The sequence below is a fragment of the Phodopus roborovskii genome, unplaced genomic scaffold (assembly GCF_943737965.1).
Source record: "Phodopus roborovskii unplaced genomic scaffold, PHOROB, whole genome shotgun sequence".
Classification (NCBI taxonomy): Eukaryota; Metazoa; Chordata; class Mammalia; order Rodentia; family Cricetidae; genus Phodopus; species Phodopus roborovskii.
Window position 1 is genome coordinate 4,380,716 of NW_026126461.1, and position 24,568 is coordinate 4,405,283.

The 24,568-nt window shown below is 48.1% G+C and overlaps 1 protein-coding gene across 1 annotated transcript in view; it reads right to left on the bottom strand.

Annotated features, from left to right (window-relative positions):
- Positions 1-24,568, bottom strand: part of Col6a3 (collagen type VI alpha 3 chain) — a 62,353-nt gene that overhangs the window by 5,671 nt on the left and 32,114 nt on the right. Inside the window, exons 14-41 of the mRNA XM_051190775.1 lie at positions 24,447-24,539; positions 23,829-23,882; positions 22,994-23,065; positions 22,353-22,379; positions 22,208-22,252; positions 22,039-22,092; positions 21,112-21,174; positions 20,495-20,560; positions 20,036-20,089; positions 17,678-17,713; positions 17,245-17,307; positions 16,453-16,515; positions 16,147-16,209; positions 14,920-14,982; positions 14,126-14,176; positions 13,948-13,983; positions 13,458-13,520; positions 12,496-12,558; positions 11,382-11,414; positions 11,267-11,303; positions 11,148-11,159; positions 10,566-11,059; positions 9,019-9,115; positions 7,783-8,481; positions 6,193-6,295; positions 4,431-5,032; positions 2,095-2,358; positions 829-927 (exon numbers count right to left, since the gene is read on the bottom strand). Coding sequence (XP_051046732.1) covers positions 829-927; positions 2,095-2,358; positions 4,431-5,032; positions 6,193-6,295; positions 7,783-8,481; positions 9,019-9,115; positions 10,566-11,059; positions 11,148-11,159; positions 11,267-11,303; positions 11,382-11,414; positions 12,496-12,558; positions 13,458-13,520; positions 13,948-13,983; positions 14,126-14,176; positions 14,920-14,982; positions 16,147-16,209; positions 16,453-16,515; positions 17,245-17,307; positions 17,678-17,713; positions 20,036-20,089; positions 20,495-20,560; positions 21,112-21,174; positions 22,039-22,092; positions 22,208-22,252; positions 22,353-22,379; positions 22,994-23,065; positions 23,829-23,882; positions 24,447-24,539 — 3,469 coding nt within the window. The remainder of the gene's footprint in view (positions 1-828; positions 928-2,094; positions 2,359-4,430; positions 5,033-6,192; positions 6,296-7,782; positions 8,482-9,018; positions 9,116-10,565; positions 11,060-11,147; positions 11,160-11,266; positions 11,304-11,381; positions 11,415-12,495; positions 12,559-13,457; positions 13,521-13,947; positions 13,984-14,125; positions 14,177-14,919; positions 14,983-16,146; positions 16,210-16,452; positions 16,516-17,244; positions 17,308-17,677; positions 17,714-20,035; positions 20,090-20,494; positions 20,561-21,111; positions 21,175-22,038; positions 22,093-22,207; positions 22,253-22,352; positions 22,380-22,993; positions 23,066-23,828; positions 23,883-24,446; positions 24,540-24,568) is intronic.

Below are 24,568 nucleotides of genomic sequence, written 5' to 3' on the forward strand. Positions count from 1 at the left end.
AGGTGTGGCCTTATTGGAGGAAGTGTGCCACAGGTAGGAGTTGAGGCTTTAAAAGCCTCTCACCATCCCCAGTGAGTTCTCAGTTTCCTGCTTGTGGATCAAGAGATGAGCTCTCCACACTCCAGCTGCTGCATCCTGCTGCCTCTGCTCCATCATCATGAATAACAGACCCTCTCCCTCTGGAACTGTAAGCCCCAAATAAACTCTTTCTTCCATAAGTTGCCCTGGTCACAGTGTCTACCACAGCAACAGAAAAGTAACTAATACAGGTGGTTATGGGTTCTCAGACTCATATTCCAAGGACATAAGCCATGCCTGTCACTAACAGATACACTCTGTGCTCAGGTACCCAAGAGAGTGGTCTACAAGAGCGAGCCAGATTGTGGTATTTCAGGAACTGGGAACGCATCCAAATCCTTATGTTCTGTGGGGTCTAATCTGGTTATCTTGTGTTTCCTAAGCAGTTTCTTATAGCTAATCCAATGAGTGAATGAAACCCTATTCTTTGCAACACCACAGACCACAAGTCTCAACCTAAGACAGAGAGGAAGTGACTAATGGAGGCATGCATGCTACCCACTGGCCCAGAAGCAGCTCCATCCGGCTTAGTCTAATAGCATGGTGACAAGCATAGTTTCCTCCACATTTGAAACAGACAATAAAAGCAGAATGATATGGAACTCAGCATCTGAGAGCCCTTTTGGAACTTACCCCCATGGAAGTCATGTGCATGAGTGTCAGGCAGGTGACTTCAGTTTCAAAGGATTTTCAATTCCTGAGAAAATACTTCCTGAGATCCATAGTGGGCCTACTCTTGCCATGACTCACCTGTTTTAGTGAGGAACAATGGCTCTGTGTTCACCATGAGATTAATGGTTGAACTAGATGCTGGTCGTGCTGCCTGAAGAGGTGGAGACTGAGTTTTCTCTGTAAGGAAAAGGAAAAAAAAAATGTAGGCATCTAGTAGTTGACTCAGAAACTAAAAGGGCTGGGGAATGCTAAGTTGCAGATGGACGCTTGCCTTTCTGGACTAATTTCTTAGGTAACAGGGTGCTGTTGAAACATAGGAGAAGTCTGCACTCACTACAGATGCTGCAATATACATATTACATGCATCTGTTAGCGAGCAGATGGAGGAAGTCCCTGACCCAGAAGAATGGTGCCCCGGAGTTAGATGGGACTTCAGACTCCCTAACCTGGGGCTACTGGTAGAATTCCTTTCTCTAAGAATGATTCCACCATATGAGCCATGCTGTACTACGGAGAGCTGCTACACACACACACACACACACACACACACACACACACACACACACACACCCTTGAGCAGAGGGGTCAAGAACAGAGGTATGAGAACCCAGAAAGACTCAGAAACAGAAGAGATATGATAATGAGTGGTTCAGAAGGGCTAGAAATGAAGGACACACGGTGGTGTGTGCATGGATGTGTGTGCCTGCAGTCCCAGCCACTGGGGAAGTCAAGTGGGGGGAATCATCTGAACCCAAGAGTTCCAGGATAGCCTAAGCAACATAGAGACCCAGCTCTGATGATGATGATGATGATAAAAGGAAATGACTGAAAAGGAATGTGAGGGAAGGCCTGAGCAAAGTGTATGAGCCAGTCGAGTACAGGTGGATAGGGCCAGGGAGGGAGAGACTGGTAGCCCACCCATCTCTCGTCAGCCCCTCGAGTCAGACACCTCATGGCTATGCACATGAAGAGCTTGTATTCACTGAACTTGGAAACAGAGACAGGAAGTGACAACAGAGACCCCCCCATCTCCACTGCCAAGATTCAAGCCCTGATTCCCCAGGTGCCACCCTGATGGGATGGGCTAAGGCTGAGCAAATCTGGTTTCCCCCAGAAAGTATCCCAGGAGCCGAGGATGAGGGCACATTGCACAGGGAGCTCTTCCCTGCAGTTTCTGTGTTTTAGATTTGCAGGGTGCAACCTAAGTACCGAGGATGGACAGGTGTTGCTCCTTAATTGGGTCAGTGCTTCAGAATAGACTCAGTGCATTATCGTTTTACATCCTGCGTGCTGTGTCATATAGAAATCAAGGATCAAGTGCTCTCAAATGAGTGGTGCACTTACTTGTATTGAAACTTCCTTGGTAGATGGTTCTGACTTGGGACTGCAGGTAGGAGACCACCACCACGTGGTACATCTGTCCAGGCAGCAGGCCACTGATGACACGGTCAGTGACCGTGAGGTTTTGTCTTAGAACCAAGGACTGGTCATGGGCTGAGGTTACAGTGAGGTCGTAAAAATAGGAACTAGCGGGCTCAGGCCCCTCCCAGTGGAGTCTGGCACTGTTCTCTGTGACTTCAGAGACCTGCACTTCTCGGGACACTCTCGCTGAAAGGGCAGAGCAGAGTGCAGAGTTAACAAGTTAAACTCATTCACGACGTGGGACACCTCACACAGATACAGGGGAGCTTCAGAAGAGGTCTGGAAGATGTCAGCAGACAGCTGTCCCAAACTAATGTCCCATCATCAGTGATACCCATTAGCCTGAATGGCACTTGTTAGGATGATACTTTGAAGCCAGGCAGTGGTGGCGCACACCTTTAATCCCAGCACTCGGGAGGCAGAGGCTGGCAGATCTCTATGAGGCCAGCCTGGTCTACAGAGCTAGTTCCAGGACAAGCTCCAAGGCTACACAGAGAAACCCTGTCTCAAACAAACAAACAAACAAAGGTTGATACTTAAAAATGTAAGTTTCAGCATGCTACCAGAAATGAATGTAGTACAAAACCAGCCCTGGGATTTCTAATGTGGAAAGTCATGACATTTTAGGCTATGACAAGAATTGATTGCCAAGCGGTCTCTGCTCTTCCTCTGCTCACAAAATGAAGATAGTTTCCACTTTTCCACGAGCACATATATTCTATACTCATCTACCTTTATAGAGGGTGAAATGCTGTAGAGTCTTCCTACATCATCTTTGGAAGAAAGACAACAGTGATACTCCCTGGGACTCGTTGACTCGCCCATCCATCATTAATAAAGTCAGCCTCTGAGGACAATGAGTGTCTGAGGTGTGACCTCTCACTTTACTAAACTCCCGACACTGCCACAGAACTTAGTGTGGGGCCCGTCTGTGGCCACATCCCTTTTGGAAGGAGCAGAGTGATTATCACAGCTCCAGATTAGATATTTTCAAGTCATATTAGAAGGGGAGCAAGTTTGGTTCCAGAATGAAAGAGGAGAAGAAAGAAGGAAGAGAGAGAGGGAGGGAATGAGGAAGAGAGAGAGTGAAGAGAGAAACAAGAAAGAAAGAAAGAAAGGAAGGAAGGAAGGAAGGAAGAAGAGAAAAGAAAGAAGAAAGCAAAAAGAAGGAAGAAAAGAGAAAGGAAGGAAGGAAGGGAGAGAGGGAGGAAGGAAGGAAGGAAGGAAGGGAGGGAGGGAGGGAGGGAGGAAGGAAGGGAGAGAGGGAGAAAGGAAGGGAGGGAGGGAGGAAGGAAGGGAGGGAGAAAAGAAGGAAGGGAGGGAGGAAGGGAGGAAGGGAGGAAGGAAGGGAGGAAGGAAGGAAGGAAGGGAGGAAGGAGGAAGGAAGGAAGGAAGGAAGGAAGGAAGGAAGGAAGGAAGGAAGGCGCTCTGCTGTCTTTTCCTTCCTCTCCCACTCTGAGTGCAGAGAGCCCAACTCAGAGCCCACACTCCACATATGACCAAGGATAACTGGATGTGGCCCAACACAAAATCATAAACTTAAAGTATTGCAAAATGTTTCTTGTGTAACTCGATTACATAGTTCTCACACTTGAACTTTATAGGTGACAGCGTCACAGGGCAATGTCAAAAAGTTGGACAGATTCCTGACCAATTACCCATGGGTGGTGAGGCCACGGGACCCAGAAAAGAAGCTACTACTGCTATGCTCCTAGTCCAGGGTGATGCCTAACTGCATTCTATATGCTCATCTTTACACCCACAGGCAAGTGGAACGCTCACCCTCTTCAGAGATGCTGCTTTTCGCAACGGAGACCACTGCAGGAAATTGCTCACAATGCAGAGAACAATTATAGTGGGTACCCAGCACTAACTGATATGTCTACAACACAAACGCTACACCTAAGGTTCAGGAACAATATGGAAGACAGCGAAGATATACTGTGAGAGCCAGGGAAACGGGACAGCTAACAGGGAAACTACACCCTGGGAAGCAAGACTGTCAGTGAAGGAAGGGACGACTTCCTCAGGACCCCAGCAGCCTTGAGAGGTTGTAAGAGAAAAAACTGCTTCACAATACAGAGAAAAGCAAAAGCGATGTGTGGACAATCCTGTGAAAGGGCTAGTATCTTCTAAATTCTACCATCAGCTATGACAACCTCGGACCAGCAGCCACCCCGTAAGCAGGCTTCCCTGGCCATGTCCATGGAGCGGTAAATTCATATACAGAAGATTGTTCTCTAATCAGGTTTTCTTACCCATGGGCTTCGTAGTGGCTGGCTTGGTGGCAGCTGGTTTGGCCTGTGGCCTGGGGGTCTCTGGCTTAGTAGCAATTGTCCTTGAAGCAGCAGCGAGGGGTCTCCCTGCTGCAGACTTGGCTGTTGCTGGCTTTGCCGCTGCCGCAGGTCTAACTGTGGCTGTGTTCGTGGCCACAGGTTTGGCTGCCACATGCTTGCTGCCAGAAACTGTCTTCACAGGGGCTGGTTTAGCAAGGACAGGCTGAGCTGGGGCTGGCTGAGCCTGGGCTGGCAGAGTATGCATTGGCTGAGCAGGGGCTGGCTTAGCAGGGGTTGCTGCTTGAGCAGGGGCTGGTTTAGCAGGAGCTGCTGGTTTAGCAGGGGCTGATTTTGCAGGAGCTGCTGGTTTAGCAGGGGCTTGTTTAACAGGGGCTGCTGGCTGAGCAAGGACTGGTTTAGCAGGGGCTAGCTGAGCAGGGGCTAGTTGAACAGTCGCTGGCCTAGCTGGGGCTGGCTTAGCAGGTGGCAGATTTACAACTGCTGTTGGTTTGGTTGTTGTCACTGGCTTCATTGTGGTCACAACTTTGGGCGTAAGACTTGAATTAACATTATATGGAGTGTTTCTGTTAAAAACAAATCAAGCATTACCTGAACTCATACTTTTGCATGGTATATGAAATAGAGAGTCATAACCCTATGATCTACAGGGAAGTTGTGATTTTATCAACATGCGGGTACTGGTTTCTGTACATCTCATATAATATTGCGTATACTACATTTTTTTACATTTAGAATCTACCACTAAGAAAATATTGAATAGCATATTAAAATTGGATTATTCAAAATGATTACATCAATTATAGCATGATATCCTATTTTCAGATAAGAAAAGGTAGAAAGTGAAAGAGAGGAGAATCGATGTTTAACAATGTTTTAATTTTAACAATTAACTGAGTCATGTATGTCAAAAGCATTACTATTTGTTTGTACTATAAATTATCTACTCGTTAATCAGGTAGCTCACACAATCCTAGAACACTGAAAAGATGAGACAGGGGAATTGCTATGAGTTCGAGATCAGCCTGGGATACAAAGTAAGTTCCAGGCCAGCATGGAGCGCACAGTAAGATCATGTCAAAGAGAAAAGGAGAGGGAGAGTGGGGGAAGAAGAGGAAAAGGAATGGGTAATACAATCCTCAGCTCAGTTCACACTAGCCACACTTAAATCTAGGCTAGCCTTTGGGCATATTTTACCCCATAAAATATGGTTTTAAAAAAGTAACAATGTGCTAGGTCTGACTTAGGTCTTAAGAGACCTTATACTTAATCCTTTTTTCTCATGAAAACCCTCCTGGTCAGTTTGTGAACGAGCCCAGGCTAGGCCACTGAAAGATGAGGAGTCATGTGGAGCAGAGATGAATCTTCCCACTGAAGACCAGGCTAGACTAGGCTGTCCACAGCTGAGAAGCACAGCTTTATTCATTAACCAGTATGAGAAACATATATACAGAATGACATCTCCCATCAGCCAGTAGGAAAAACCACTCAGCTGAACCCAGTCAGAAACTCCTAACTCACAGGACTGTAAATTACTCTTGTTTTAAATCTCTAAGTTCTGGGTACTTTGTTACACAGTGGAAGCTCAAGAACTCACATTACTTTAGGGAAATAATATTTCTATATTTCAGTAACTCCATCCACAAAGCTTTGGGTTGGCTGGAGACCTCTACTCTATAGCTACTCTTGTGTCATGATATTTGGTATGACAATTATAATTACTCACACATGTTTGTGCCCAAACTTCACACCATTCTTCACTGGTTGGTCCCCTTGGAACCAATCACACTGTTTCCTGATATCTGGAGGCAGGTAAAATGCATTTTCACCTAGAGGGGAGAAAAAAATCACAATTCATGTGGATCATATGGAAATGAAAGTTGGTGTGTTAATGAGTTAGTTACATAAATACTTGGGTGGCTCAGTAAAGATAATGGGTCCACAATGTGAGAAAGTAGACCAGAATAAATGAAACTTTAAATAGAAAGTATAACAGGTCCCATTTATTAATATGAAACTATAATCTGGTTATGTTTGTGTTCTCTAAATGTTTAGTTGGATACACTCTTACTTTTTCCCTGGGTGAAGCTGAGGTTTGCCTATGTTTCCTATTTTTCCCTGAATGTTTTGTGGGATAGGCCTGCATAATGTGAAGAGGGTGTTGTTCATGGACTTCAGGTTTCTCTTCAATGATGAATATTGAGCATGGGCATGCTTTCTTGTATTTTATAGACCACACTCTTTTGTTTGATATGTGGCCTGTGTTGATTCACTATGAACCATGCCAGGCCCTGGCAAATACAATGAACTGTTTGTCCCTATATAGGATGAAGTCTTCAGACATCACAGATCTAGAAACAAATGACCCCTAAGCCACATAACTGATGCCTTAAGTTCCTTGTCCAAAGGTGGGAACTTTTGCAAATTAGTTTTTTGGGTTTTTGGTTTGGTTTGGTTTGATTTGATTTGGTTTGGTTTTGGTTTTTTGTTTTGTTTTGTTTTGAGTGAGAAGTTTATTTAGAAAGGTGAGTGAGGGGGGAGGTAAAGAGACATAGAGACACCGGGAATAGAAAAGAAGAGAGAGAGAAGAGAGAGAGGAGAACACACATGAGAGAGAGAGAGAGAGAGAGAGAGAGAGAGAGAAGCGCTTGCTTAAAAGGGGCAAGCCTGTACATGTGTACAGAGTCCTTACACAGCCAGAAATTAGATAAATGCAGAGCAGCAACTGAGATAATGAAGAGGAAATGAGAGGGAGGATGTGTCCCACCCAGAGGCAAGCACGGGCTAAATTCCCTTCTAGAAGCTTCCCTCAATCCCCCCAACAGGATAGACTTCCTATGACACACCAACGTACTAGGTCATGCAGAGTCAATATGTGTTTGGTCCATTTGGAAACTAACTGAATTCTTTGGAACACCATCAATGCCTCACGGATAGAAAGTAAGTCAAACAGGCAGAATAAGTGAGCAAAGGAAACGAGATGATGCCGATAATATGCCTTGTTGACTCTAGCTCCTAACTCAGGGTAGTCACACACCTATGCACAAGCACACACACACATATATATAAAATGTATGCGTATATGTGTGTGTATATATATATTTATATGTGTGTTGAATTAATATATATTCATATATCATATATTTGTGTGTATATATGTATATACATACATATATATACATATATATATATTTGTTGAATGAATGAACAACCTCACATCAGCACATAGATGTGTATATATTTTTTCTGTGACTGTTCTTCCAGCCTTGTGACCAGAGTATGGGCCAGAATATACTATGTGTGGCATAGGACTTACTGCTGACAAAGGACGGGAGCAGCCTCCCAAAGCGCATCAGAGGCTCCTCGTTGAGCTCAGTCGATTTGTCCACAAGTTTGAAGAAGACATCATTGGGCTCACTGGCAAAGCTGTACACCTCCTTGACGTTTACCTTCCTGCCAATGCCCAGAACCACGAAGAAGTAACCCTTGCACTTGGCCTGCAGGATGGCTCTCTGGGCCTCCTCCAGCTGCTGCCTCTGCATATCACCAGTCAGCATCAGCACCACAATTTTGAGGTCCCGTGGGTTTGGTGCACTTTCAAAGACATTCTCTATGGTGTATTCAATGGCATTGCCCAGGGCCATGGTTCCTTGCAGCTGGGTCATCCTCCTGCTAAGGAAGTCCAGCAGCTTTTCCTTGGCACCATAGTCTGTCAGTGAGAATTCCACCTTCACAGGGGGCATACTAGTATTGTCCAAAGACTCATAGGTTGCCTGCTGCACGACAGCCACTCTGGCAAAGTGCTGAGAGGCTTTGGGGTCTGGACTCAGGTCCAGCTGCCTGACCACATAGCTTATGTACTTTTTCATCTCATTGAACTGGAACAGAGTGGTAGCCTCTGAGCTGTCCAAGATGAAAGCCAGGTCTATGTCCACGTCGCTGCCTGCTGCCCTCCGGTCCCTGAAGGAAGGCCTCCAGCTGCCAAATCCACAGGATGGGTCAATATTGCAAATGTCTACAAAAAAAAGCACAGTCGCATATTACCTTGTGGTCCCTGAAGCATGCCCACCTTCTGGGAGTCCAGGTTACTACTATCACCACAAGAGACAGAAAGTTTGCTGGGAAGGATGGTGTACATCTATAATCCTGGCACTTGGGAGACTGAGGCAGGAGAATCACCAGGTTAAGGCAGCCTGGGATACACACTGAGACTATGCCTCACTGCCCTAATTGTGGCCAGGTCTCAGTTTCAGTCCCCTCATTTCATTAGATGAAAGTTGTCAGTGACCTAAAGTCTCCATCACACTCCTTGTGTCACTTGTGATTCCTTTTAAAGAAATATGTTCTAAAAATACTTTTGAGCCAAACATGTAGGTTCTAGATTCCAAGATGAGAATATCTTTACATGCCCTTTACATTAGTAAATACAGAGCCTTGAGTCTTAATTGAACTAAAAGCTCAACATCGTCACTCTTCATGCAAATGTCCCTCTCTGGTCATAACTTTGGTTGCTGTGGCTGGACAGATCCCCAGACCCAGATGAACAGCTTACCCAAGCAAACATGGCAGGTGAGCACATTCTTCAGGAAGTCTGTGAGGTCGCCTCTTGCAGGCAGAACCAGGGCATGTCCCACTGCTGTGTTATTGATCTAGTTTAGACAAGAGGAAATGTCAGGATGGACACGAGCATAGGGAGCCACTATGCAAACAGGGAGTGGCTACAGGATGAAAGCATTGAGATAACTTCCCCTTTGCACAGCACCTTATCATCTGGACTCTGGATACGTAGATGATTTATTAAGTAAAGGATCTGGTACATCCCTGATAAACAGCGGGGGCTCAAATAGTGTGGTGGTGGTTTCAGCAGTGGCAGAAGCTAGCAAACACTGATTCATCCCATTCCTGTTCCCTCCAATTTAGACAGTGACAAGCCAAAGGAGAAAATCACTCCTAGGAGATGAAAAGGTCCTGCCCATCACACTGATGGGCAGGTAGCATCCATGTAAAGAGTCATGGATGTGAATGAGTGAGGGAATTCCTGTCTGACCTATGGAAACTGTAGGAATCTCACATGCTTGTGGGTCACACAGCTCACACTAAGTAAGATGAACAACAACAACAACAAAAAAAGTTCCCTCATAAGAACTCATGGCCCAAGTTTAATATTGCACTCCAAGCCCGACCCCAAGCCAGCCTACTTTGGCAGAATAAACAGAGGGGTGGTGGCACTGATGGAACCAAAGCTTGCTGACACAGAAAGTGATGATCCCAACTGGACAGACACAAGAGCCCCTATCACCCAGACTCACTTCACAAGAGACAAACTCAAGGCAGGTGGCAAGGACACCTGATTCTGGTCAGGGACTCTCATCCTTTGTATCTATTGTCCTTGTGTCTTAACTAGTATCACTACGAGTGGTTCTGAATAAACACTACTGGTCAGAACAATTAAACACCCAAGTGACACTAGTGTGTGTCTTCTCCATAGGCTGTCCTACAGGCTCAGCTAAGGAAAAACTAACACAGTGGTGGGGATCTTGAGGCCACTCACTGAGAGGCTGCAGACCCCCATGACCAGCTCTGGGATAGTCTCCTCCAGAACAGAGTGGAGCAAGCTATATCCAATCCATGGGCCTCAGTTTCTGGTGGACCAACAGCTCCTCTGCACTTGAGCCTTCACTAACTCCAAAATTTTCTTACCCAATGAGGGGAGGGAAAGTACAAAGCTTAGATTGTGTTATAGGAAGCAAACGCCCACCACAGGATCATATGAAACTCAAATTGAGCCACATGGTAAAGAGCCAAAACTGTCCCCCTCTACTGAGTGGCAGAATTCACCCACACCAACAACCTCTACTTGCTGAGTAAGGATGCCTTGCTACCTAGCCAGAACTATCAACATGTATGATGGGACCAGAGAGAGTAAGTTTCAGTCCTCTGGATATTAGTCCAGTGCTGAGGCCATAGGCTGCTCTGTTGGCCCAGCCCCATTAGGACCTTCTAGAAGACATAGAACACAAATCCTTCATGGAAAACACAGCATTCCAGAGAGCCTTCTCAGGAATAAGAGGGAGGGGTACCAAAGCGTGGAGCACAGACCTGCAAGGCATTGATGAGCTGTCGGTCCTCCTGGCTTGTGAGGAACAGGGGTGTGATCCCTGCATCTGAAAGCTTGAGCACAGCCTCCCGGAGTTGGGGGGATGCTCTTGTGGGTCTATTGCTGAAGAAAATGGCCACTTTTCTCATCAGAAATCCACTCCTGACACGTTTAAATGTATTCCTGGCCACAAATGACATGGCAGTCTCCAGACTCTGTTGCTTAGATGTCAAGGCCACTTGGAGATTCTGAATACTGTCTAATAGGGCAGACTTCTTCTTGGAGTCAGCAAACCGAATCTCTGTGGTCACCTCATTGTTATAGGTGACCACAGCCACTCGGGCACCCCTTGGACAGTTGCTCTCAGCAATGGTCAGATCTCCCACAATTCTCAGGAGCACGTCTCGCATCCGGCTGAAGGTGTCCTGAGTGACCCCCTCAGAGGTGTCCAGGGCAAAGGCAAGTTCTGTTGGGAATACAGGGCACTCCAGGGGCCCTGTGGAAAATGGGGGTTTCAGAGACACGCTTTACTCACACCGGGAAGCCTTCTCTCCTTGGAAGAATGTGAAATGACCGATACTCACCATAGCAACAAGCTATAAAAGAAACAAAGACAAGAAACGATGAAAGCCAGGTCTGTTGGGTGAGAATGGGGAGTGTGAAAACACGATGTGCCATAGGTAACAGAAGAGCGAATACTTACGGCACTTGTCTTTGATGTTTTGGATGAGGGCGCATTGCTTTGAAGGGAAATGAGAGTGTTAGAGAGGGCGGTTGACAGGTAAGACAACAGTTCACTCTGAACACTTGCTACTTACATCGACAGAGTCGCCTCGGTTGCCCTTGTGACCCTGTAAAACCAAGCAAGGACAGGCTGAGAGGGGACACAGAAGTGCCCAGTGTGGAATTAGAGGGCAAGGGGACATGAGAGGAGAGCATGAGCATGATCGAATCATGCTATGTACACATATGGAAATGGCAGAGTGAAACCCTGTATAATGACTCTGGGTTACAAATTATAATAAAGAGAAAAATAAAAACAAAAGGTCACTCTTTAGCCCTCTGAACATGATGGGAAGCGATAGACACTGCATAACCTGAAATAACCGTGAGCCACCCCGTTAAGTGGGCCCGCCAGTCCTCAGTCTTACACCCATAAGCTCAACCTTTCTCCCTTGGCTTCAAGCAACCCCATCCCTCAGAGTTCCCCCCCTAGGAGTGCTTATCCAGCTGCTGGTTATCTTGTCTGTTCTTCCCTGAACCTCATGCATCTCACTAGAAGGACAAACCAAATACAGAAACAGTGGTATCTGTCACAAAGTGTCCTCCTGGGCCCCGGGGAAAGCATGGCTATGAGTCAGTGGCCCCCTTGCCAATTTTATACCCAACAGGAATGTTCCCCAAACCCAGATTTGGTCTAATTGAGCAACTTGTGCAGCTTCCACAAAATATAAGCAAATGTAATGTAACTTGTTCTCTCAGAACAAACCTAGAGTGAGAAATTATAAAGGCCATTATTATAATATTTCCTGGATCACAGAATGGCATATAAAACAAATTTATAGCTCAGCGGTAGAGTGCTTGCCTGGTATGAATGGAGCCTAGGGTTTAATTCCCAGTACCACAAAAGAACGGTACTATTTTCTTGTTTATGGTTCTAGGGACAACTCCAGGGTCTTGCTCATTCATGACAGGCATGGGCTCTGTTACTCAGATACATTCCCAGGCCCCATAACACATTTTCCAAAGTATATTTTTCAAAACTCAAATGTACTTTTCTCCAGCATGCTACCAGAAGGGAAGAAGTTTAGCTAGCCAATTGTCACACAAATGCAGAGGACTTTTTTGAGGCAAGAAGGCTGGAAGTCCTCAGAGATCAGACACACCCTTCCTTCCACCTAGTGATTTATTAAGAATTGGATGGATACTTACAGATGGCCCTGGGTAGCCAGGGTCTCCCTTCTGTCCGACTACCCCTGGAGGTCCTGAATTTCCCTAGAGGAGGGAGAAGATGGAATGTTCTTAGCTCCTGTAGATGGGATGGTGGTAGGAGGAACCCATTCCATCCTTCCCCCACGAGAAGTCTCTCACTTCAACAGGACTCAACTGTCTCCAAACCAGGGGTAAGGGACAAATGGCCCCAAAGAGCTGCTCTGATCCCCTGCCCTGTACACTCTGGCAAGCTTAGTTAAGACTGATGATTGTCCCAACATCACTAAAATCCTCTGAGTGTCCAAGAGAATTAGCAACTGCCAATCAGTTAGATAACTGCCCATGAATGCCACTAGCCCATTGTTCCAAAATGATCTAGATTGACTGTCTTCACCGCTCAAATTAACTGTTAATTGCCATTAACTGTATTTCAGGCTAAAATTCAACTGTTGGTTGCTTGTATCCATATCTGGACCATGAATTGAGAGTCTATCCCATATGAGAAAAGTAGGGGAATGATCATTGAAGACAGAAATCCAGAAGCAGTGGTGATTAAGTAAGAGGTGTCTCAGAAACCGGGGGAATGAGGAACCCATAGCCCAGCAATGGCAAGCCCTGCTCCCTCACGTCTGAACAGACATGGCCAGATGGGACTCTGAAGCCTGACACCATCCAGCCTGGGACATAAGCCTCCCTGGCACCATGCTGGGGGTAATCTGTGGGCTAGTGCCTTTTGAGACACGCTGTCAGCGCCTCTCCGGGTGGGGTGTTGCTGAAGGAGGGAGGACAGTGCAGAACACAGCTATGATGGACCGTGAGGACATTGGTTTGAAACTTGGAATTCCCTTCTACTGCCGGGGCTGTCACTGATCAGGCTGAGAAAGAACACAGTTGTCTTTTCATGGCTCAGCAACCCATCCCATTGCCACGAGCCTGCTGATTCTCACCCACAGCAAACTTACCCTTCGTCCTCTGATGCCTTTAGGTCCTGGTGGTCCATCTGCCCCTGGCTCACCAGGAGTACCCTGGGAAGAGAGCCAAGAAGTGGCACATCAAGGCCTGCAACCGAAGGTCCTGCTGAGGGTTCCTGGGGCAGGGCTCCAACAGGGCGTCTGGACCACACTTTTCAAGCAGCTCACAGGCTCTCTTCCACAAATGGCTCCAGTCTACTGGTGCCATTCACAGAGAGCCTCAGTTTATCCCATCGCTGGGGTCACTGCCACACGGGTTATGGCATTTACAGGTCCCCAATTCTTCCACTGCCCACATAACCTCAAGCACCCTGGATAACGAGCACTGCCACCTCCATCCATACAAGAGGGAACATTTTAGAGAGCTCAGACACTTTCCAGTGTGGCCCTGACTGCAGCTGAGATATTCTGACATCAGCTCATGGGGAATTCCAGGCTTATCCAAATGCTCCAGTTATGCTCCATCGCCCAGGGCACTCACCTTTGGTCCGGGATACCCAGGGAATCCTCTCTCTCCCTGTAAAAGACAATGAATGCCTCAGTATCGGCTCCCAACTTATAAAATCCCATATAAAATCGATTTTGATACAAGATGTGAGGAGCCATCCTTGGTGACTCTCAATGACAGGGGTTTCTCCAGGAGCTCAGCAGATACATACTTTTTTGCCTCTCCGTCCTTCACTGCCAACCCCGTCTCTCCCATCATCTCCCTAAGGGGAACAGAGAGAATGTTACTGCAAGCTATTGCATCAGGCACCTCCCAACCACCGTCACACACCGTCCCCACCCTCAACAGAGGATGAGTGCATGAATGTTTCCAGACCAAGGACCAAAGGACAAGAGAAGGAAGCCTTCCATCTCTGCGCCCTCCTCCACAGGTGTGAGCAAGGTCATGTCCATAGACGTGCTCAGATTTATGTGACCATTTATCTGTGAGACTCCTTCAAGTCAAAAATGCTGACCTTGACATCTTAGACCTCCTGAGTCTTCTGTTCTTAGGTCTTACTCTCCAGTCCCCAAGCCCCCTCGTGTGCTAGCCTGACATCCATTCCAGATAGCCCTTCTCCAAACACCTGAGCTCTTTGTCTCCAGGCCTGTGACCACCGTCATGTGAGGCACTCACTGTGAAGGCTGTTAATTATTTCACAAGAGAAAGGTGTTGGAAAGACATATCGATACTTTAAAGCTTGGGACTATAATCATTTGGTGGCTGGGCCCTTCACAGTCTTCAAAAACAATGACTCATTCTGCAAAAACTCCCAACGGCATATAGACTTCCATTTCATTCATAAAACTGCCAACGAAACAAAACTCACTTTGCAATGAGCAGCTTTCACAATTTTCAACCATATTACCACTAACTCAAGCGGGAAGCCACAAGCCTCTCTGGCACCCAGCTTGCCGCACCTGTCACTACAATCAGTGAGCCCTCCAAGGCACTGGGTGGCCTTACCGTCTCCCCACGGGATCCGCGGTTCCCAATGCCTCCCTTCGGCCCCGGCTCTCCTGGCTCACCCTACAAGGGGAAGAAAGGGTGACGCACTGAGTGGAGGCTGGTTCACGGGGACCCAAGCCCCACAACTGCTGTGCGTTTCCATGAGATCCATTTTTAACTGTAACAAGCCAGGCATAGCAAGACATGTGCCACATGCTGTCTCATGCATGAAGCGACAAAGGCTGACGTCATGATAGTGTAGAGGCCCGTGACCAGTAGGGATGGAATGGGGGACAGGGCATAAGTGAATAGGTGCCAGCATGCAGTTAGGCAGGAGTGGAATGTTCTAGTGGGCACTTGGGATGACTGTAGTTTATAATAACTTATTACATTCCAAGGAACCCAAGACAAAGAAATGACGGTTTCTCTGACCTTATCATCATGTGTATGCATAAAATTACACATTGTGCAATATAAATATGTACTGTTACACTCATGATTTTACAATGCTAAGTGCAGGGGCTGGTGAAAAGGCTCAGGAAGTAAAATGCTTTTGCTACCAAGCCTGACAACCTGAGTTCAAACCCTGAATTCCATGTGGTAGAACAAGAAAACCAAATCCCACCAAACTGTCCAATGAATTCCACATAACCACTGTGGTATGTACACTATCATACATATGCTAGACAGATTGATGGATGTATACATATATATGATTTTAAAAATCTTTTTAAATTTTCAATAAAAAACAAAATCCAACTATATATAAGTTTTTTTTGCACAATCTCACCATATAGACTAGGCTGACCTGAAACTTAAAGTAATTCTCCTGCCTACATTCCCACCAAGTGCTGAGACTATAGGCATAAGCCACCACAAGTGGCTATATATATACATTTTCTTCCTCATTTTGTGTGTGTGTTGGGGGGGTGGCGTTTTGAGATCTCTACATAGTCCTGGCTGTCCTTGAAATCACTATTTGGACCAAGCTGGTCTCAAATTCACACAGATTTCACCTGCCTCTGCCTCCTGCGTGCTGGGATTAAAAAGTGTGCACGACCAACCGCTAATGTAACATTCAGTGGGGAAAATCAGGGTGTGGTATTTGTGTGTGTGACCACTGATGCACAAGGGTCCAGCTGAAGGGGAAAAGGCAGAGCAGGGGACAGGCAGCAGGGAGGTGGCCGCATCCGGTTCAGCCCAGGCCTCTGTCCTCAGCCAAGCGATACTGTTCTCCAGACAAACCTTCCTCCCCAGCGGACCAGTTCTGCCACGTTCTCCAGGAGCCCCCGCAATGCCTCCACTCCCCTGTAAGGCAAGGATAGGGATTCACATGAAGCATCAACTGTCCAGACCAAGGGTGGCTATCCCCCTTCAGAGGTCACGGGTGACCTGTCTCACCCACAAATCCCAAGCACTTGGGGACATTCAGCATTGCCCACATAAGCCCACGGAATCACAGAGTGGCCCCTTCAAGCTCCATACAGCCAGTCATTCCTGCATCCATTCCACCAGCCACACACACTCCGGCTGTCACACTCAGATGCTTACCCGAGGTCCAGGAATTCCTTGTTCCCCAATCAGGCCTGGGGGACCAATGGGACCAGGAGGGCCCTGGGGAATAAAAGGCCAAGTCACAGGTGAGTGCTGTTGAACCGAGCCTATGAAATCCTAGGAATTCTCCGTAACCAAAGAGTGGTAACAACATAGATGCTAAGCAACCAATGAATGGAAAAATGTTTCTTCATCCATATGGTGGAATATTACTCAGCCATTAAAAGGAATAAAATTCTGGCATGTGCTAGAACACATCTGGAGTTCAGAAAAACTATAGTAAGTGAAAGAAGCCAAACATACAAATCCACCTATCAAGTCCCGAGTAGGCAGATCCATGATGATGGGAGACCAGCGCTGGCCAGAGGTTGAGGGCATCAGTGGGGGGGGGGTCACAGGGGTGGGAGGCAATAAAGGTGGGGCAAAGGGGTGGAGAGAGGTAAGGGTAGAAGGTGACAGGAGTTATGGTGACAGGCATATGGCTCTATAAGAGTGAGGGGGAGGTGGGTAGGTGGACAGGAGGGGGAGGGTGACAGGTGAGGGTTGATAGGGTAAGGGACAACAAAGGAAGACAGCAATAGGGAGGGACGACTGTACTGCCTCCTTTGGGAGGCATTTGATTTAAAACGAAATGTTTTAAAAGTGTTACACAATATGGTGAGTGCTCTACGTGCTGTGGAATTGTTAGTCAAGGTCAAATCTGTGTTAAGTGAGCATCACCTCAATTAAAACCAAAGGGATAAGGGCCTCTGGGGAAATACAAGGCGTGGGTCATGCCAGGGTACTAACCTGTGATCCCCTGGTACCCTGCTCTCCCTCGAAGCCCGGCTGGCCAGGATTGCCCTTGTTGCCCTTGGAGACAAGACAAGCAGGTAAATAACCCAGCTCTCTGTTCTGGGCTGGGGAAAGGGTACAGATGGCTAGTGACAGTAGCAGCAAGAACCTGCTTGGGGGGGGGGCAGCAGCTGTCTCTCTGAGCCTACACAGTTGTCCCTGACTTGGTCCACAGGACAGCTTTGAGAAATATGGGTATTTTAGACTGATTCATCTCTGGCACAGGCACGAAGACCAGACACAGGTGTGCCTGGACGAGGGCTGCAAAGTTCCACCTGTCAGCCATTTCCCTTCCTTCCACCCACTCTGGAGGTCACACGAAACACCTTCTATTGCAGAAGAGGCTGGGTTTGAGACAAGAGACATGCCAATCAGTTCAGTGACTCACCTTAGCTCCCGCAGGTCCCCTTCGGCCAAAGCCACCCTGCCGGAGGAACCATACGAATTTGAGGAGGCAATGGGGGATGTTGAGTCCTAACGCGTGTATCCGCCTGCCACTGTGGAGCAAACTGCACGCCAGCAACTAGGAGGCTGGCAAGCTCACACTCAGACCTTCCATCCTCCCCATCTCCAACAGGTTCTACTTCTATGCCGTGCCTGCTCATTACTCCAGTGGAAATTTGGTAATGACTGCTGGCCTGCCAAGGAAAATAATGGCTTCTGGCTGCAGCACCCCAGCCAGTTCCCAGAGAAGAATGGGAAGCAGGAATTTAAGCCTGCCCATGGCACTAACTTAGCGGGGCTGGGATGCTTCCCTGTGGTGGAGGAATCCTGGGTTCTCAACCCTCCTGGCCAAATACAACAAGAGCAACCCCAGTGCACACATGTGAACCTGAAAGTTGGGCTCATGTCTTGGCAGCTTCTCCCTGGGTGTTCCAGAGGTGAGCCTTGGTTAAAAAAAAACTGCGGGCTCACTGCAGAGGGGTTTCCCACCTCGAGACTGACCCAGTGGAGGGGTGGGGGTGGGGGAGGGAATCTTGGCAAGGCCGGGGACTTGGTCAATCTAGGAGCCATATTGTCTACCCCACCCATCCCAGAGGTATCAGCCCCAGAACCCACAGAAGCCACTCTGTAGTCATTACCGTGCTATCCTCCTCCTTTGGGTCAGTGTGAATATGGGAACCACCCCTGTCCCACACAGAATAGCAGGCAAGCCCTGTTCCTCCCTAAGGAACACGCTATCCCCTCAGACAGACTCCGTGTCTCACTGCTCACTGCCAGCCTGCAGAGGCCAGAGGAGGGAGCCGAGGGATGCTCTGGCCCGTGGGACACATCTTGGTCTGTGTTTGCCATAGCAGGGTCCTCAGGGAAGGGCCAAAAGGCCTCTCCATCGCAAATCTACCATGTTCCATCTCCTGCCACTCAGTAAACCCCTGCGTTGCAACTGAGAGGCCCTGAACTCCAGTAGGAGTTGAATATGACCGTACCCCACCCTGCTGGACTTTCAGTCATGTCCTAAAATCGTTTTGAGAACTGGGTTACAAAAGCTGATTGCCACAGCTCTTGTCTCCGTGTGGCTCAACCGCATCAATCCACCACCATACCCAGACTTACACTTTTACTTGCAAGCTCAAGTTCCCGAGCCTGTATGGTAAGCATTTGGCGGACTGAGCTGGCTCTCCAATCAAAAATGTTCAAATTTTTTAAGGTAACAATTTCATTTTTATTTTAGAAACTTTGAAGCCATTTTAGTGCAAGGGAGTCACCCCCCCCCAGGAAAGCCCCCATGCCTCAGGAACTCCCTGTGACTGCCAGCTGCTGGGCCCAGCTATGCTGGAGACCCTGTCCTGTGCTGCCCAGCCCAGGCCCACCACCCCCATTAACTTCCTAAGCTCCCTAAGGACCGTGACCTCCTGTCCACTTCTTCCTCAGGTGGAATTCCTCTTCTATCTGTTACCAGGACCCTGCTCTCTGCTCACCTGGACCCAGGGAGTTTTCAAGTGGCTTTCCTAATAGTTACGGGCTTCAATTGGCTTCCACATGTCTTCAGTGACTGAGTGTGCAATAAGCTATTCAGTGACACACATTCCACAAATGTATGGAAAATAGAGTGTGCTAAACACTACACATTGCACCTAGTTTCCTTATGTGAGTGGCACAGAACAAGCAACTATGCAAGCAACAAGTGGTCTGCTTCTTCTGCCTCCTTCCCGTTGTGACCTCATCGGCCAGAATTAGCATTTCTGTTTGGATGTTTTAGCTACTTAGTGGGTAAGAGTTGTCCAAATACTTGAAAACGGCAAAGACCTTACGTTTTGTTAGTATTTAGTGTTTTCTATGAAAGACTAGAGGAGGGAGAAAGGACTGAGGGAAGGAGGGTGACAGAGGAAACTAATGAAAACTTTCTGTAAGTAACAAATTTGGCGGAAAGATCCATGTCTTGCCTCCTACCTTCCCCCACAGGAACACAAGCATGAAGGCCCTTGCTGCCCATGTTCTGTGAAAGCCCTGTGCTATACTCCGGGGCCTCTCTGACACCTCCAGAACTGTGAGCCCAGCAAGCAACCCAGGGGCACAGCAACATTAAATCAAAAGCCAAGAGCTACTCTTTGCAAATTGATGCAAACTGTCAGGTTTTCAGTACTGAGTCTGTACGGTATAAAATACAGATGGCTTTAGGAATGGCTCTGCCCCCCTCTTCCCTTGGTAAAGAGCCACACCATTAACGGGGCACCAGGCACCGTGCACCAGTCTCTTGTCACTGAGCAAGCAGCCTTGGCACTGCACAGCATCCCAAGATACTCACATCCTTCCCGGGGTCTCCTGGCCTTCCTGGGATGCCATCTCTGCCTGGAAGACCCTGGTGTGAGAGGGGGAAAAAACAACCTGAGATTCTCACCTGCAGAGGACGCTGTGCCCCAGAGTATGTTGCTGGAGACACGGGAGGGGGTCTGTTCCAGGGGAGGGGTCTGTCTACAGAAGGACCGAACCCCAGGCTTAGTTCAGTATCACTCCTTCAAGACTTTGACTTCACCAGCGCTTTGTGCAAACGGCTGCAGGGCACAACCACTGCCCGGAAGGAACTCTGGTGCCCAGTTCTACAGAGGCTTCCTTCCCAGGCACACAGGCGCCAGACTTAAGAGATAATGCTGCTGGTCCCTCAGATTCTACAGTTCATGGGGGCTGCAGCTGGTGAGGTGTGAAGGACAGGAGGGTCAGTTTGCTGCCCTGAGCACAGAGGGTCTCTGGGCATAGATCACTGTACCATGGGGCCGATGTCACCAGTCTCTCCTTTGGGTCCTCTCTGCTGGCTGTCCCGTCCTGAGTCACCCTAAAAACAACAGGGGTTGGGGAATGAGTTCTCTGTGGGGAAAGCTGCAGCCACTGGAATTCTTAGTAGCAGCATGAAGGGAAGGTTCTCAAAGACCTTCAAGCGACATCCTGCCCGGCTAACACCCAGAGCTTAACCATGGCCCTGATTGGGTGGCACAAGTCCTTCCCTGAGGAGAACATCCGGCCTCACTTCCCATCCTCTACCACAGAAATAGGCAACCTGTAGAAGAGGTCACCTCAGCAGTGGTCCTTTGCTTAAGGGGTTCCCACGTCATGAACTACAGAGAGCTGCATAGGTCCATTTTCTAAGGCAAGTGCAAAGTGTCCAGAGGACATCTTAGGAAGACTCTTGAACAGACGCCTACCAAGTGATTTGTAAATGCCTGTTGTGCCGGAGGCAAATCATCTCCAATGACCACCAAAATTGAAAGGAAAGGATAATTTTCGTATTTGGTCAGCACATGTTAAAGCAATTTCAAATTGTTAAGTCACCCCTTTCTCCTCCCATAAGGCTCCTCCCCTGAAGTCCACAGTAGAGAATCCTCTTACCGGGTCACCTCGAATCCCAACATCTCCTCTCTCTCCTTTGTCTCCTTTGGGCCCTTTGTCACCCTAAATCAACACATAATGGAAGTTAAAGACTGCATGTTTCTGGTAGAGCTTTTGGAATTTTAGTGAGTGTTTGAGATTTATAACATGATGCTATGAGACGTATACAAACCTGGGATGGTTGCTATGGTGATGAAAATGATTGTATTTATTAGGAGGCCAAAGCTTTATCCATTAGGCTACTGGGGCTCTAAACAATTGTATTTATTGTCCTACTCGATGGTTTTGTGTCTGTGGTGAAAGCAGCTGATGTGTCCTACTCTGACCAGAGTCTCTAATACAGCAGTGTTTATTAATTACAACCTTCATGCTGTATATTAGGCCTCTAGATCACTCACCAAAACTACAGTCCCCATTTTGTAAACCTCATTATAGCACCTGTTGCCATTTCCCACTTAGCATGAAGCTGGAAACAAAGTCACTTTTCTCAAAGATGTATTTTCTAAGTATGTGTATGTGTCTATCTGTGTTTGTGCACCTGAGTGCAGGGTCTGCAGAGGCCAGAAGGGGGCATCACATCCCCCGGAGTGGAAGTGGAGATATAAAACATCCAACCTGAGTGCTAGGACCTGAACTGGGGTCCTCTGCAAGAGTAATATGTGTTTATAACCACTGAGCCATCTCTTCAGCTCCAAATCACACCAAAATATTTCTGATGGGTTTAGGTAATTGACAAATGTTTCCCCGGGAGCCTCTCAGCACCAGGCATTAGAAGAGACTCAGTCTCCACCCTGTGGAACGTGTCTTCCAACAAGGACATAGCATATGGGGTGTCACAACTGAGAGGGGACATCACTCATACATCTACACACACACCCATGGAAAGAACATTAACTGCCCTGGAACAGCGAGACAAGCAAGACCTACCCTTCTGCCAGGACTCCCCTTTTCTCCAGATGACCCAGGCAACCCCTTGTCTCCCTGTAAAGACAATGAGAGTGGGTCATGAGATGTGACGGCTCCTACCGACTCAGCTGCCGGTAACTGGGACCTCAGGAAAAGACTCAGTGGGGACTTGGGAAGTAAAATGGCTTACCTCTTCACCATCCAGACCGTCCAAGCCAATCTCTCCCAGTTCACCCTGAGAAGAAAGAGGCAGACAGCAAGTGGAATGAGTTATCCCAGCAAGGGAAAATAAGAAGTACTGGGGAGTTCTCATTAGAGCCAACAAACTTTACTACCTTCTCTCCTGGGAATCCTCGAGAACCCTGGAAGGAACGGAACAAAGGGAAAATGAGTGATACAGGGCCAGACCCTCAGGAAAGAAGCCAAAGGGTTCCCCACCACCTGCGTCCAAAAGCCCCTGGCTCTGAGAGGTCTATATGAAACGTGCATGCTGGCTTCCTCCCTCACCACCAAGTGGGGTGTTATAAAGTGAATTTGCCAGAGGTAAACACTTGGGTGATCTTCGTCCTTGGAAAGGAGAGGTAAATCTGAAGACAGAAGGCCAGCTTCATAACTTGCAGTACGCTAGCCTTCCCTTCCATTCCTGCTCTCCATGCCAGCAAGCCACTGGCCCTGGAATCCTATGCAGTTCCTTGCTACATCTCTTTCCCAGGCTCCTCCCAGCAAGCCTGCCACACCTCACGACTGGCTCCTGGATGCTAAATGTTTCCACAGGAAGCTACTTCTCCACTCAGGCTCCCTTCCAGCCATAGCCTCTGCTCTGGACTCCTGACCCACACAATGCAGAGCTGCCTTCAGTAAGAGACCCTGAGAATGGAGAAACCCCAGCCCACAACCCTCCCTCCCCAAGGCACACAGAGAGGTCCTCCGCACGCGCACTCTCCTGACTCTCCTTCACCCCAAATCCATACTGTACCTTGACTCCTCTCTGGCCTGGGCATCCCTGGAAACCTTGTGTTCCGTTCACACCAGGTGGACCTCGCTCGCCCTGAGAAGAAAACAAAGGCATTTTGCAAGTTGGAGTCTCTTGTCTCTTGGTCCTTCTAACTCTGTCTGGAGAGAATGGCATCCAGCGTGGAGAGGACTTCACTGTAACCAGGCTACATGGGCCAACATCCTCAGTCCCCAGCTCCTGGCTGAGCAAGCACTCACAACTTTATGGGGGAAATAGGCTCTGGGATGGTAGCATCACCAGATTGCTGCTTGCCTGATTGGTTGAATATCGGTGACCCTGACATATGGGTGCTGGGCCCCATAGAGTTCTTTCCCCCCTGACCATTCCTCTGGATTGTCATAGTTTCTAGCTGTGCCATGGCATCAGGGACTCCCTTATGTAGTCCGTACACATGGAGGCCTCCTTCTCCTCCAATCATATCCCAGAGATGGTCCTAATTCTAGGGTCCCAAAGCTTCTCAGACTTGCCAAAGTCTTTCTCCATAATAGCTCAGACTGCCCATCATCCCCCTGCCTCTGCCTCTCAAAAGCTGGGATTAGGAATGCTTACCACCAGTTTCTGTGGTGGCCCTCTGAACCAGCCTGTCTCCACCTACTCTCCACACTCATACTCAAAGAACCTCACTGCTCATAGCACAGAAATGCAAGGAAAATGGTTCAGGAAGTTAGGAAATCATTTTTTCCCCTAATGAGAAAGACCCTGGCCACCAGACAGGTTACAACCTCCACTGTTCGGTCCCAACTTGGGAAGGATGGGAGCCAGTAAAAACTTGAGGGAAAGGGTAGCTTTTACTCACGGGTCCACCTTCGTCACCAGGGTAGCCTCGGTATCCATCTTCCCCAGAGATACCCTGAAACAAAGCACATGGGCCCCCATGTCACCTATGTTCTGTCTAAAGTGTCTCAGCAGTCCCTTCCCTGGACGGGGCTGTTCTGACACTCAACATGGCAGTAGGGTAGTAGGCGATGCCCAGAGCTGAGCGTGCTGCGTGCTCGCTATTCGGTGTTGAGTCTTTCCATCAGGATAGATCATTCTTTTTATTCACCAAGAGAGGGGGTGACAGTCCATCAAGGCAAACGCTAAGGGCCCCACTGACCCACATCGTGGGGTTGCCAGTGGGTATACACAGGTTTTTACATTGGTTTATGAAATGACAAATGCAGAAGTCGAAGAACAGATTCTCCCACCCAATGGAAAGCGGAACGTGGCAGGTGTGTGGGCCTTCTCCATCTCCATCAGGACACACCCTTGGGATACCAGTCAGAGAGCAATACCCTGGGAGCCCAGAACTGGCAGCCTGGGAGGGACCCTTTGCCCTCTGTCATGTCCCTACATGATACTGGAGAAGTCATACAGCCAAGTAGCGTCAGTGCCTGGAGTCTAGCATCTGGTGTAAAGCGTACAGCTGCCATACCTTTGGCCCGATGCTGCCGATGGGCCCTCTGTCTCCCCTCTCTCCTGAGCACTTGCATGGAACCCCACAGCAAGCTTTCTCGGCAATGTTGTCCTGCCAAGAAAAAATAGATAAGTACAAAG